The sequence below is a fragment of the Anser anser genome (assembly GCF_964211835.1).
Source record: "Anser anser genome assembly, chromosome: 11".
NCBI lineage: Eukaryota > Metazoa > Chordata > Aves > Anseriformes > Anatidae > Anser > Anser anser.
The window spans coordinates 14,097,407-14,112,568 of NC_139732.1; the positions used below are offsets into that span (position 1 = coordinate 14,097,407).

The 15,162-nt window shown below is 42.1% G+C and overlaps 1 protein-coding gene across 5 annotated transcripts in view; it reads left to right on the top strand.

Moving 5' to 3' along the window:
- Positions 1 to 14,984, top strand: part of KCTD15 (potassium channel tetramerization domain containing 15) — a 44,490-nt gene extending 29,506 nt beyond the window's left edge. For all 5 annotated transcript variants that reach the window (XM_083794771.1, XM_083794773.1, XM_083794770.1 and 2 more), the window contains 3 exons: positions 7 to 151; positions 7,366 to 7,671; positions 13,739 to 14,984. In XM_083794771.1, coding sequence (XP_083650897.1) covers positions 7 to 151; positions 7,366 to 7,671; positions 13,739 to 13,894 — 607 coding nt within the window. In that variant the 3' untranslated portion in view covers positions 13,895 to 14,984. The remainder of the gene's footprint in view (positions 1 to 6; positions 152 to 7,365; positions 7,672 to 13,738) is intronic.
- Positions 14,985 to 15,162: the final 178 nt, after the last annotated feature.

Below are 15,162 nucleotides of genomic sequence, written 5' to 3' on the forward strand. Positions count from 1 at the left end.
TTTCAGAATAAGTCGTCTGTTTAATGGCACTGAGCCTATTGTCTTGGACAGTTTAAAGCAACATTATTTCATTGATCGAGATGGTGAAATTTTCAGATATATATTAAGCTTCCTAAGGACATCTAAGCTACTGCTCCCAGATGACTTTAAGGTAAGGAAAGCTACAGTCTGCCATCTATTTCCCCCCCCTCCCCCGCCCCCATTTTGTCATTTATTTTGGAGCAGGTTGGGTTGTGTGCTTGACCTAAACATACTTAACTAAATGCTGCTGTTTATTGTTAGGATTTTTAGGACTTGTATATTACACTAGGGATGCTATTATTTAATAAATGGACCAATGGTTGTCATGGATACCATAAAAAGTTAAACGATGAAGCTTACGGCTAAATCAGTTTTTCTAAACTAATTGTATTTTCTCACATTTTTAGCTTATTTATCAGGGTATAACAACAATTAAGAAGCAACACCAGCAACTGGCACTTACCAGGATTTAATGTTCAGAATCTAAAAAAAATGTTTTAAATTTGATACTTAGAGGAATTAAATTGTGTAAGTCTTTTTCTTGTTGGTATGAAAAAGAAACACCCTTAAACAAACCCATGAGGGTTTCTGTTAGATACAACCAATGCAGATACTTTGATTTCAACAAGTAATCTTTTACAGAATTTATGAATGTCAAAATATTCGTGGGAAATGGAATTTATTGAGGGATTTTTAAGGAGCAATATGTGCTTTCTATAAAGTCATGATGCTGGGTTGCTTTGCAAATTCTGGTTGTTTAAAACCTCTCCTCCTAGCCTTGTTTATTTGGATTTGCACTTACAAAACTTGCAACATTGTCATCCTTATGTATGAAAATTAGAAGACAAAACTATCCAAACTAGATGACAAGATTCAACAAAAGAGCTAACTTCAGGATGAAATGATGAATAAGTTTGAGTGCTAATGGGGTTCCGCTCAGAGTTAGAGAATGCAGAGAATTACTGGAAAGGAACGTTCTCGCGCTGGGTAGTAAGGTTTTATTTCTCACGTTGGACTTGGTAGACAAGGTAATTTGGCCAGGCCTTACTGAGTCATTCCAAATTTATGGTTGCTGTGGGGTTTTAGCTCTGGAGTACAGCTGATCCTCTTGCTGCAGACCAGCTCTCAGCCATTTTTGCCTGAATCACGAGCACAGCTGGATTTGACACCGGCATCTCAGCATTTAGAAGTTAACGTAGAGCAGACGCACTACGCAGTGGGAGCATACATCTCATGCCGAGGCAGGGGAGACGTTTTGGCATTCACAGGCAGTTTTGAAGCCCCAGCCCAAAAGGGCTGTCTCGGGCACTGGTCTCTTGGGAGCGCACGGGGTGCTGTGACGCAGGGCGAGAGGCAGAGCATGCAAGGCTGGATGCGAGAAAAGAGAAACAAGAGCAAACGCGCAGGTAGGAGTGAAGCTAAAGACCTGTGGGTTGCAAGATGGAACAAGTAAAGAGGGTGGATGGAGAAATGGTACAGATGAAATGCCAGAGAGATCCTTTAGCAGCAGTGTTTGGGATAATCTGGTAGCACAAGAAGGATTGAGAAGAGAGTGTAGAAGAGATGTAGTTTGTGCAGATCATGGCCTCGACTGGCACCCAGGAGGACATTTCAGAGGTGCTGTAAAACGAAACCAGCAGGATTTGGTAAGAGCCTCAAGGTGAGAGCGTCAGTGGATGCCAAGGACTTGTCTGCACAGCGAGCCGCTGGCAGGGCTGGGAGAGACTTGGGAGAGCCGGCGCTGTGCCCATACTCGGTCCGTTGTTCCAGACCATATCTTTGCATAGGGTTAACTGTATTTTATTTGGTTCCTCTCTGAGAGCTTTAGAGCAAACCTCAGGCTAAGGAGGGCTCAAGAACAAAGCAAAGTATTGCTAGGTAGGGAGTAACTAAATAAAAATGCATAGAAGAATGCGCTGCAAAGCTGTATTAAAACTGCATTGTAAACGGATTTGACTTCACAGAAATCGTGTAATTTTACCAGCATGATTAAAGTGACAGAAGACAATAATCAAAGGCAGCAAATGGAATCACTTGGTGTTTCTAAATGCAAAACTCTATTTAAGGTATAAAACCTGACAGGTTTTCCAGTGAGACTTGCATTAAATGTTCTTTATGTCAAACAAAGCATTATCAAGTGTTTTGAATATTTATTAGTTTTTACCCCTTAATTTAATCAAGCAATTTATTAGCCTCAAGGTTTAGCCAAGTTGCTTTTCAACTTGAATTGCTGCTCAGATGGTTATTTTGGAAAGTTTGGAATGTTAGTACCACACCAGCCTTACTGCATTTGCTATTTAAGTGTTGTTTTCAGACTAACTTAACACTGAAATGCAGAGAAAGTGGAGTATGTGTTCCTAGGCTAGTGATTCTCTATTATCAAGTCTGACTGGTGTGTTTACAGTGAATATTAATTACACTTCCAACTACTAATAAGCCAGAACTTGAAACTGTTCAGTATCTGACAGGTCTCCCTGCTGAAAGCAACATTCTGATAGTTCATATAATTTTTGTGGGCTTGGGGGATTTTAGGCCTCTTTAAGTATGCTGAGAAATTACCGTGAGCTGTTGGCTTGGTTCTGCATTGCAGCCAGCTTGTGCCGAGCGAGGCGATGGCGAGCGATCAGGAGCTGCCTACAGCTCCCTCCTCCCACACGGGCTCAGCCCCATGCAGGGGCCACTCCACCCTGGGTGAAAAATGTCCTCAAGCAAAGCATGGAGCCAGCACCCTGGGTCTGCCGTGCTGCAGGGTTAGGGCGTCTCTGGCAGAGGAGCTGACCCTCCTGTGCAGCCCAAATATCTGCCTTGATTCCCCCCATCAGAGGTGTTTACCCAAAACATTTATGACCGCCATCTGTCCCCTTTACTGGCAAAATACCTTCACACAAAACCAGGACCACGCCCATTGTACCTACTTATTTGAGACTCGCTCTCTTCTTAGAGATCTTCCAACAAAAGTAGGTGTAGGCAATGTGTATATCATTATTTGATCTTAAGAAGGGGAAGAGCAAAAATGCAGAGGACATTTGAGTTTCACATGGGTCATAGAGGTCACCTGTAGGACCAGGACCACAAGGCTGGCACTCTGTTTTATTAATACAGTTTTAAAATTAGCATGCCTGCGTCTAGGTTTAAGTGCTCTCAGACTGACCTTAGGAAACAGCACAGTTGTCATAGCAGAAGTGAGCAACTTGCTCTCATATTCAGAAGGCAGATCTTCTCAGCACTAAAATATAAAAGAAATGTTGAGTCAGGATGACAGTTTCATGAAAACAAAGAATAACAAGTGAAAAATGAGTAGAAGGAGCTATTTCAGCCTGCTCAGGAGTCAATATGAGGTACAGAAGTAAAGAATCTCTTTAGCATCAGGTTCATGCAAGATATGGTTTTGCAGTTTCTGTTGGCTGTCTCTGCTTGTAATTAGTAGATCTTTACTGACACGCTGGCATTGATGTCAAAATAGCACAACTTGCCTTGAAATCACACTTCCTGTCTCCTCCCCAGGAAGATGTGACCCTTATCAGAGGTGACTGCTGAATTTAGCCAACATGAAATCCTCCAGAAAAAAAGTTTTTCTACCAAATCATGCACAGAAAATGATTTTGTGTAAGCCAAAAAGCTGCATGTTTGAACAATCTGTTGATCTTTCTTCTGAGATCTAAATGCTGTCCAGAGTTTGAGGATGGAGAAAGGCTGTATGGACCGTGTCTGGCTATAAGCTCCCTTTTCCAGGTCACTGGACAGAACTCCCTCACTAACTCCTACCACAGCCACGAGAAGCTGAAGGGTCATGGTGCTGCTGAGGGCTCACAATAGCCACACCACCGCTAGCAGGGACTTGGGGATGGGAGACCTTGTCCTGCAGGACGAGGAGCTCCTGGATACCATACAAAATCTGTTCTGGGATGCTGCGGGCTGCTCGGCAAAACTGTGCTAATGACGGGTACTGTCCAGGGGTGCTGGAGCCTCTATGAGAGAGAGGATGTATGCATCCATCATCATACGCCTGGGACAGAAGCTGTACCAGGCTGCTCTGAGGCTAAGTTTCAACAAAACTGTGTGCACTTTGCCACTGTGCTAAGCAGTTAACACCCTGTAGCTACTCCTGTTCCTGTTTCAGTGAAATGTGCCTTTTTTGGATAGGTCTAAGACGATTCGTGTCTGCATCTGCCTTTGGTAACTTATCCAAATCAGCAGCATGGAAATTTTTTTCTTGCAGCTCCTGTGGCACCTCCTTGGCAGGGGTGCCTTGTGGTTAAATTCTTGTACTTGATATTTTATGTTAAACATTTGCAAGTCATCTGGGTATGATTTTTTTTTTTTAAATCTGTGGTGCAAGGAAATACATGTCAGTGTTACCTGAGCATCCTGAGCATGTTGTGTAGGCAGTCCAGAGCTGAGCATCACTTCTGGTCCAGCTGCACAGTTCTCTGAAGGGTTTATAAAACCTGCATGAGAAGATAGTGTATTAATAAGCGTGTTGAGTCCATTATTCTGCCCAAGCGTGAGCTTTTAGAGAATTAGACCCCACACTTTGAGCCACTCATACTTTCTTTCCTGGTTTTGCAAATACATTGTCGATTTCCTTAGTGGTGCTCCAGCTGCTCAGTGCAGAAATGCCAGATTTCCAGTTACAGGAACCAGAAGGGTACCTGGATCACTCTGGGGACAGACAGGGAAGAGCTGTTTCATTTGAAAAGTGGTCGCCGTCTTACCGCAAAATGATACCAGAATTTGTCTTGTTTATTGTAGGACAAACGATGATTAGCAGGAGTTACTAAAGAGTTGCGTTTCATGTGGTGGGCTAGTAGATAGCTGTGGGGGAAGAAGAGATGGTGTAATCTTGATTGTGTTTGCTTTATGGCATTATTGTTATGGCTGGCGGCTGCTGGACCACTGAACTCCCGTGATCTGGGATCCCACAACCTAGCCCAATGCCCAGTGAAGTCAGTCAAAAAGACTCATGAATGTAGTGAGCTTTGCATCCTCCTGCCTGAGGAGTTTTTTCATATGGCTGTACCACCTCTTCTAAGTTTAACTGTTGAGTTTTTTTAGCACACACTCATTGCTCCTACAAATAATGTTATTTTACAGTGACCATGAACAAAAAGATTCTGGAACTAGATTCTCAGGATCTACTGAAACAGTTTCACTGACTTGTGAGCACTGAATGCTCCTGCTCACCTCTACGTTACATTTTTCCTTAGCATTGCGTGCTTTCCTTTGCTCAGGAAAGAGGTATGTGGGACCAGCAGATTCACAGTGAACATCTGACAGGTCCCTTGCAAACACCTCTGCAACGAACAGCTATATGGGGGACTCTGTTGTTTCCATGTCCTGCATGAAGAATCCAGAAAGTTAAGGCAGAGGTCATTTTTTTGGTTTGAATTTCAGCCACTGATCCCATGTCCAGTGAGCAGGGAGCTGCACAGGTGGAGACAAGAAAGCAGTAATGGTTCAACAGAGCATGCTGATTTGGGGGGGCAAAATTACCTTCCTCTGACTCCTGGGCTGGTATTACAGGGGATGAGACTTTGGGGCTGGCACTCTCTTACCTGACACCAGGTAATGCAGTCAGTATCCACACCTCTTTGGCTGGCTAGGTCCTAACTCCAGTTTACGTGCAGCATGCTTCCTATATGATTTCTTCTTTAATCTTCCTGTTGTTTTTCATCTTCTGGCTCCTTCTCTTGGGTGTGTTTGTTGCCCTCATTTTTTCACACTTGCTCTTATCACCCCAGTGCCTTCTCCAGTCCTTTTTTCTCCACTACTGATGTATGTATTGTCCCAGCCCTAACAGACATCAAAGAGATGTAAAGGATCGGATGTCCCTTTTGTAACGTGATAACCTCGCTAGTGTCATTGTTAATATTAATAAGTCTCCAGGCTCTAGGCAGCCCTGGGGTGGACGAGCACCGCTCCACTACTGGCACTGGGTCTGTGGTGCCAAATTTGAACACAACTAACTGTTTTGGTTCAATAATAATATCCTGCAGCAGCAGATTTTACAGGTTAGTTCCATGCCGCTATGAAAAGTTGCACCTCTTTGTGCTATATATTCAATGGCTTTTGATTCTCTTTCTTCCATGAGTTCTGGAGAAGTGCTACAGTTAGTTTTTACGTAATTTTGATGCCCATTTCCTGATAACTTATTGTCATTCCCTTCTTCCCATCCTAAGCGATTCCAGTAATTTCACTCATGAATTTTCATTTCCTTCTCATGCTGTGGTAGAGAACTGGCCTTTATGTCCAGGTGTTAACCCACAGCATGCTCCCAAAAGTCACACAGTGTACAAACCATGCAATATTTCCATCTGTGAGTGGGCAGAAGAGCCAGAGGAAGCAAACAGCAGGTCTTCACGGAGGAGCTAGTGCTGTGCCTCTGCTGCTCCTCTTCCCTTCAGGAAGCTGAAGGAGGCAGTAGGGCTGGTGTAAGCAAACCAGCCCCATGTGCTTCCCCTCCTCGTTCTTCTCTGGCTCAGTCTGATGGCGCTGCTGCAGCTGCTTCGGGTCTGGGGGGCTGCTGCCACCCTGCTCCTCAGTGTGTACTCATGCATTTAAGCTGAGGTGAGAAGATCTGTTGGCAATCTGGTGAAAAGTTATTAATGAGCACGTGCAGGAGAGATCTCAGTCAATTAACTGGGAATTGGATCAAACTGGGAATTTGAATTGCCCGAGGGCCCAAGTTAGGTTATTGACAACTGGCTGGAAAGAATACTTTCTTTCAAGTTGTTGGTGTACACAGCTGAGCTCCCAGCCACTGGGATGGTCACTGCATCAGTATAATTTACTGAGCTCCAAAGTGTGCTTTAAAAACGTGAATAATCACATAGGGAGCAGCTGAGCTTCTGCAGCTGAATTTCAAATGTGACAAAGACAGGTGAGAAGTGAGAAGCTGAACTGACATTTCCGTCTTGTAACACATATGTGAGGGATGACAGCACAGCCCAAGAAATTCTGTTGTAAGATCAGAAGCGAATATCTGAGGCCAAGTGAAGATTAGGGCTCAGGACATCTTCTCTTACATCAGCAGGCTTTGCTTATTGTAACCAGTTATTTTGATTTCTTAATCCGAAAGTAAAGCCTTCTGGCACTGAGCTTGTGGGATAATAAATGAAAGAATAATTCAGTGCAATGGGAACTTCACGGTCAGCTTGAATAAATTCAACAGTAACACACAGTGTGGTTTTCTGTGTAGGTGTTAGACGAAGACAAAGTATACGGATACCTGTTGCCTTTGCACTCTTGCTGACAATACATAAGCCTAAGTAGGTCAAACAGGAACAATACTCATTTTTAAAAGAGAACTATAAGCATTTCTAGTTTCTCTATTTTTTTTCCCAGGACTTTAATCTTTTATATGAAGAAGCAAAGTATTACCAGCTGCAGCCAATGATTAAGGAACTTGAACGATGGAAACAAGAGAAGGAACAAAGGAAACATTTCCAGCCTTGTGACTGCTTGGTTGTAAGAGTGACTCCAGATCTGGGGGAAAGAATTGCATTGAGTGGGGAGAAAGCTTTAATAGAAGAGATCTTCCCTGAGACCGGGGACGTCATGTGCAACTCCGTAAACGCAGGCTGGAACCAAGACCCTACCCACGTTATTAGGTTTCCTTTGAACGGATACTGCCGGTTGAATTCAGTGCAGGTAATGGCCTTTCAGTGCTGGCTCATCTAGATGCTGGTGTTGTTTTTTTTTTTTTCCTTAATGTTATTTCTTGTTCAATTATATGCAAATTATTTGCTTCTGCCCAATTACCTTTAGTGCTTATACTGCAAGGAGACATTTTCTGCCTGGTGAGATCACAGTCTTTCAGGTTTTCCTAAGTCTAAGCAGAAAAATAGATTTAGATTTTGTGTATGTTAGTGCCATGCTGGTCTCATAATGGTGTTATACTGATAAATGCTAATTTTTTCATCAATGTATAGCCTGCAGCAGTTTTTTTTCCCTCCAAAGTGCCCCCAGGAAGAAAGAGAGAGTTCCAAAAACTACAAAAAAAAATCTCCACACCATTTTATAGAAAATGCAACAATGTGTAAATGCATAATTTATGTCTCACTCATAATTAAATGATGGTGCCTGCGGGATGGACTTAAAAAAATTGATCTCTGCACTTTTTTTTTTCAAAAGGATGTTCTATAAAAATTGCCCAGAGTATTTTAAACAAAATGTATTTCATTTTATAGTCAGAGTTTTGACATTAGGTTTAAAATTAAACATATGAAACAAAAGAAGATAACTGGACAGATAGGTGGATGGTGGCGGAAATAAATATGTGGCTGGTGTTTAGGCAGCAGCCTTACGAGCAAGAAATGCCATTTTACAAGGGATCACCACCACTGTGGCCAGAGCTTTGGTGTGGTAGCTGTCCTTGGGCTGAGGAGAAGGAATGGTGTTGATGATGCTGTTTATGTATGCCTTAATGGGAAAACATAGAGCTCTTGGTTTTTGCATGTATGCCTTTAAAATATGCTACAAAGAATAATTTAATTACAGAAAGTGAAATCAGCCTAAAGGGGTGTGTTTTCAAAGTCACCGTCACCTACAGAGGTCCTAGCTGGGCTGTGGGAAATGCTGTAGTGGTCCTCATAAACTTCCTTACGGGCAAATACCCACAAAAGAGCTGGCCTATGAGACAGGCTGGCTGGACAGGTTCCAGAGGGAGGCATAGCCGGGGAATGGAAGAACTGAGAGTGTTTTTTTCCCAGTATTGTTATTACACAGCAAGCTGAGGTTCCCTCCATCTCCCAAGCTGCCAGCTGACAACGTTTTTGGGAGACCTGCAGTTGCAGCTATATGTAAAGGTGGGTGGGGTAGTTTTAACAACCTGCATTGACACTGCCACCTTCTGCCATGGGACAACATTCACTGATAACACAATATGTTAATAGAAGCTTTTATCTGAAACCATTCTAAAACCCAGCATTTCTAAGTGATTTTTGGTTCAAGACTCCCAAGTGTTTTATTTGGTTGAATTTAACAGTCCAATGCCTGTGGTTAATTTTGCAAATCCTTAGCAATTTCACGTTTGGCAAGGTTTAGAGTGGGCTGCCCCAAAAATAGAAGGCTGGAGGTGGGTCGGAGGCAGATCCATTCGCTGGCAGTGGGAATAGTGATGAATTCATCACTGTGCTGGAGAAGGGAGCAGCTGCAGTTCAGCTAAGGTGAGTGGGTAGGGAAGCATGTTTGTGTTTCAGCCACACGCTGTCCATGTGATATGGTTAGATGCATTTGAGAAATTAGAATAACTGAAACAATAAGAGTCCTTGCTGGCCACTGACAGGCTCGGCACTGCAAGCAGCTATTCACAGAGCTGGATGCCCAAATGGCTTAGCGCTTGGCTCCATTAAGTGGCATACTGGTAGGAAGCGTGTGTTTGTAGTAAAAGCTGAATGCTAATTGTTACTGCTTGAACATGTTTCAAATTCAGTCAAAATTTTGTCAGAATCAACGAGTCTCTTAGTAGGTTCATGTTGTGAAAGAACATTTCTGTGCTAAAGAATCTACAGTCTAAATAATTAATTCAATTACATCATTTTACTATATAATTAATAGAAAGTGTTTTCAATCACTTTGTGGAAAATGATGCATTTCTGAGACAAAAGTCCAGTGAGATTAACAGCTAATTATCACTGACTGTGATGGACTCTGGTCAGCACATAGGCACTCTCCGTTACCTTCCCACAATTTTTTGGCAATATTAATTATTAATATTAAATCAAAAGTTAGAAGTACAATGATGTAAATATGTAGAGTTAAGGGAGAAAGGTTAGAAGGTGTAGAGGTTGGAAGAGCAGAATCATTTCCAAAGAATCTGAAAGACTGGCCTTATAAGTCTGCCCGCTGCTTACTGAGCTGCATCACTTTTGTCCCCCTACGCCCTGCTTAAATGTATTTGGTAGCACAACTACAATATGTATAAATTCTTCAGATCTTTGGAAAAGATTTTCGCTAAATGCTTTGTGTCAGGAACTGTACATACAAAACACAGAATATCAACAGTGAGTAGGTAGTGGCAGCCAAAAACCGTAGCAGCTCTATATTTAACGCTCATTTGCAATCACATACTGGTATAGAGTTTTCTTAAGACTAAGAATGGCTTTTTTCAGCTCCTCACAATAGGTTGTGGTGAGATACATGAGCTTACGTTAGAGAAAATTCTGTGATGTCTGTATATGCTAAACACCGAGTCTCCATAAATAAGACTGTATTCTTCAGTATTCTGTAAAATGTAAATAAAATACAGTAAGCGCAAGTATCATATTTCTGTTTGGAAAACCTTCCAACAAAATCAGAGCCCGTATCTTGATGTGCTCAGAATACTGGGAGACAAAGTGTATTAAATCTTAGCACAAATCCTCTATTTAATATAGCGTGCATGTCTCCCTATACGTAAGAGAATCACAGCTGATACTCATTTACTTTTTGGCATATTCTCTTTGGAGATTTATAGGAAAGTAGCTCTGATTTTATTTACAGGCACTTACTGTTTTCCCTCCGTCTGTCACTTACCTTCAGAAAAAGTAATGCACGTAAGGCCAAATTCACTAAATGGAATTTAAATCTGTTCATGTTCAACATGCCGTTTAGTCTCATGCATGCATTGGTGGATACAAACAACTGCTTAGGGCATATGGAAAGCAGCCTTTAGGAGGCTTTCTCCATAGAACTGAGCACAACCTCATTCAACTTATACTTACAGTTCTGCAATATTTAAACATTCACAGCACTATTTACAGGATTTGACCAGTTTTGTTTCTCACTCAGAGGACTGATGATACCAAGGTTCTTAACACTAGATTATAGCCTGCAGTCAAGTCCTTCGAGCATATAGGTAGCAAAAATGAATTGCTTTGTTCTGTGTGCGGTGCTCTAAGGGTGTAATGTTTACCTGGACTGTGTGTTTTCAGAGAGCTGGCCCAGGAAAGAAAAGTCCTATAAACATGCAGCCTTCCATAGCTTTGGACTGAGGCAAGCCTAGGGCACCCCAGTGCTGGTTTTGTCTTACAACCAAATTGATTTTTAAAAGTTTTTAGCAAGGTTTTAAAGTCATGTCTCTGAAATTTTACCTGTCAATCTTCTGTTTCTCTATCCAGCTAGTGGAAGAAGTCTCCTTTCCTGTAGCTGGGCAACCTCTTGTCCTCATCTTACCTGATCTAAGAACAGGGATACACAAAGTCAAAACACATGCCAGCCTGTGAAACAGCTTGATGATGTTTTATTCCTTTTTCCCTGTCGAACTACTGCCTTTTTTAGCACGAACAAGTAAAACAATATTGTGGCCTCTCTGTGTCACCCCAGTTCTGTCCTAACGGCTTTGTGCAGCCCAAACAAATTACAGAGTTGTAAGCTTTTTGGGTTTTAATTATCTTAGCCACCCCCCCCCCCCCCCCCCTTAATCACTCCAGGTTCTTTTTTTTTTCCCCTCTTTTTTTTTTTTTCTGTACACTGGTGTGCTTTTTAGCCTTTTCAGTTCTACAACTTTCAGGGCAAAAGTCAGTAATAATTTGGCTGGTGCAAGTTTCTGAGACTGTAAGTCACTTTGTCCCAAGGCTAGGCAGAGCTCCTTGGGCAAGCTGATTTAAGCAGATTCTGCATGGCTTAGTACATTTCCTGTCCTTTACCTGTCCTTAAGAGCCGGGGTAGCAAATACAAGTTTTTAGTTAGATACATGTTATCACTAGTAACCCAAAACTGATTAATATGTGGATGGCTAACACAGACGACCTCAAAGGAGTGCTCTCCTGGATTAGAAACAGCAAATGCTGCCATGGTTTGCATTGCACTACCATAGTGCCTTGGATAGAGTTGTCCTTTTGAAATGAGTTACCTTTAATAAAGGCTCCAAACTGGTGCTTCTGGAGCAAGCAAAGCAAGCACTCAGTCAAAAGAAATGGTGCACCTTGGCCTCACATGGGTCTTTGTGCAGGGGTGGACAGACATCTGGTAGGATAATCTTTAACACGTGGCACTATTTGTAGTCCCCCTGTAGCAATCATCTCATGCCTTGAAACACTTAGACTGAAGCACTACTGCAGTAGGTATCATGAGCAAAGTGCTTCACAGTGTCACTCATGGTAAAACAAAAAAAGAAATCAAATTGTTTCTGTAGTAGAAACCTGTGAAAGCATACAAGTTTTCTACTCTTTAATTAGGGGATACTGCTTAAACACTTACCTAAGTTGAGTGAACAAGTTTTTAACTTAGTCCCTGCAGTTGTTGGTGGCAGAAAACTCTCATGTGAAGGTCATTACTAGGTTCATCAGATTTTATAAATCATCAGGTTCACATCGCATTGCAGTGGCCCTATGGCATGGAGCAGTGGAAGTGGTACTGCGGTGGGACTGTTATGCACTTGATGAGATTTATCTGTAGGGATAAACACAGGAACCACTTTTCCTGCCTCTAAAGTAAATATTGGATCAGTTCACGTAATCAATCAAATTTTAGACATAGTTCTGATTTTTCAGTTACATGCTGCAGTATTATTAGTGTTACTAGCCTATGTGGTATTTTGGCTCAGTGCTACAGCACCATGGGCTCTGGGAAAGGTTTGTCTGGAGGAGTATTAGATCGAGATTTCACATGTGGGTGTGAAGATTCCCGTTATTCAGCCAATCTTAAAATGTACGTCTGGTTCAGCTCTGCCATATGTAACACAGCAGAGCCTTGCCCATGCTCCTACCTCCTGTAATACACAAGAATTGCCCGAGCTCCAAAGGGCGTATAAGTGTCTTCTGTCGTGCTGAGACTGTCATTTTTGGAGACACGGTGCTACTGCCCTGGGCTCAGGAGAGCTGCCAGTGGGAGGAAGGGAGGGAGCATGGCATCTCCTCCAGTAGATCTTACACTGCAGATCTGCCAAAGATGGATCTGGCATCCAGTCTCACCGAGTGCTGAGAAGAGTCTGTGCGCTTCCTGCTCTGCTGGGGAAACTGTTTATCAACATGCTCACCCGTGTGAAAACAAGGCCCCCGTCATATTGCCAAGATCAGTATATCCTGGGGTAATGTGCTGTGTGACAGTCTCAGAAATTAAAGTTGCCTCTGGGTTCCTTAAATTCATGAATCTAAATCGCACCAACTTTTCTTTAGAAGGAGAAAGAGAAAATATATATTTGGGCAATACAAATTAACCTCTTTCTTGGGCCAGAATGTTTCCTTGTTGTCCATGTCTTGGCTCCACATCCTATCCTTGCCATGCTTTTCTGAAAGCAGCACTCCCTTCCAGCAAGGGAAAACCACAGCTGAGATTTTCACGAAGATCTGGTGGAAGTGTCACTCAGATTCCTAATGACTTTTCATCTGCCAAGGAAGAACACAGAAATGTTTTCTGCCCCTTTCTATAAGACTGTTCATATTACTAATGAACAATGGGCACTTTTTATTAGGACTTAAACCTTATGTTGATTTGTATCAGCTGTAAGAGAGAACATCAATATAACTGCAGTCCAGTATTTTACTATATAATGTAGGAAGCTGCTCTGTAGAGTGCTTATTTGTTTGATTAATTTTTGTTTTCTGCAGAGGTTTGCTGAGAGCAAGACTTTAATCACAGTGTAGTCATTTAAGAATAAGTTACAGAATTATAGCTGAATAATATTCATTCTATGAGGAGTCGAAAGACTAAATTCGTCATTTAGATCCAGTGCTCCTGAAAGCTTTTATCACTAGCACTTGCTAAATATTAATCTGATTTTTTTTCCACATTACAGGTGCTCGAAAGATTATTTCAGAAGGGATTTAACGTGGCAGCTTCATGTGGTGGTGGAGTGGATTCCTCTCAGTTCAGCGAATACGTCCTGTGTCGCGAAGACAGACGACCACAACCTACTCCAACGATCAGAATAAAACAGGAGCCCCTGGACTAGACCCTACCCATACTCCTTTGTAACCATAGAAGTGTTTAATAGTCCCTTATGTGAAACACAAAGGATTTGCAAAACAGTATTAGCAAACAGATTTTGACTTTATGTTGCCAATTAGTGGTATTCTGAAACTACCTGTCACATAGCCAGCCATGAAATGCATTTGAAAAACCAGTTGTCCGTTTTTCACGCTGAAATACTGAGCATGCTCAGCATACCAGGTTTGGTGGGAATGTACTTTGAGCTGAACAGCTGTGGTGGTGAAAAAGGCAAAGCTTCATAAACCCCTGACCCTAGATTGGACTTCTGTGGAAAGACCAATTAAAGCGATTTGAATCTATCAGCAGGAGAAATGATTCCGACAGCCTTTCCAACGATACCCTGACGTGATGCGTGGAAGTGGGGGCCTCCAAGAGGAAGATGGTACATTAAAAACTGCACTGAGTATCTTCCCTGACTGCCACACCTCCTTCATATCAGATGTGCTTTACACCTCCACACATTACATTACACAACTCTTCTGTGATTGTACTCCTTCACGCTAGCAAATGGCTTATTTTTATACATTTCCAACTGAAGTATCTCTGTGGACAGAATCCGGAACCAGAAAAGGACCAATTTGTAGTCAACTGGTGCTCAGTATTAAAAAAACAAACGAACAGACCAAACAAAAGAAGCAACAAAAAATTGATGAGGCCAATTACGGCAATACTTGCAGAAGTAGGGATCTGGAAGCACAAAATAAAACTCCATCTACCATCAAACAAGGGCCACATACCTATTGTGGAGCTGTAGTTCTCTTAAAGCCAGTCGTGTTTTGACTCAGAAACTATAAGTTTTGCATCATCAAAGAAGCGTGGTTCTCCCAAGCAAGCTCTGCCACCTCTTGTTGTTCATTTACTAACCATGTTATAAGCCCACATTTAGGAGGAAACATTAAGAATTTTGGACAAGCTATTCTTTATGGGTCTGGAATTTTTGCAAAAAGATGTTAAAAACCTCTCCTTCCACTGTCTGATGAAAGCAGGTCACGTTTTGTTTAGAGTGTTTTTCCTCTATTATTTTAAACTATTATTAAAATACTGATTCTGTAGCTGCCCTCTATCTGTTTAATTGTATTTTTAAAGAAGCCCATGGTCTGTAGGAGGTTACTCTTCCATTCATGAATCAGTATCGACTCTCTGACTTACAGGGCTTCCTAACTCAGGAGACAGCACCATGTTTGCAGGTGCAAGGTTATAAATAGCATTCTGCTAAATCCTGTTTATTGC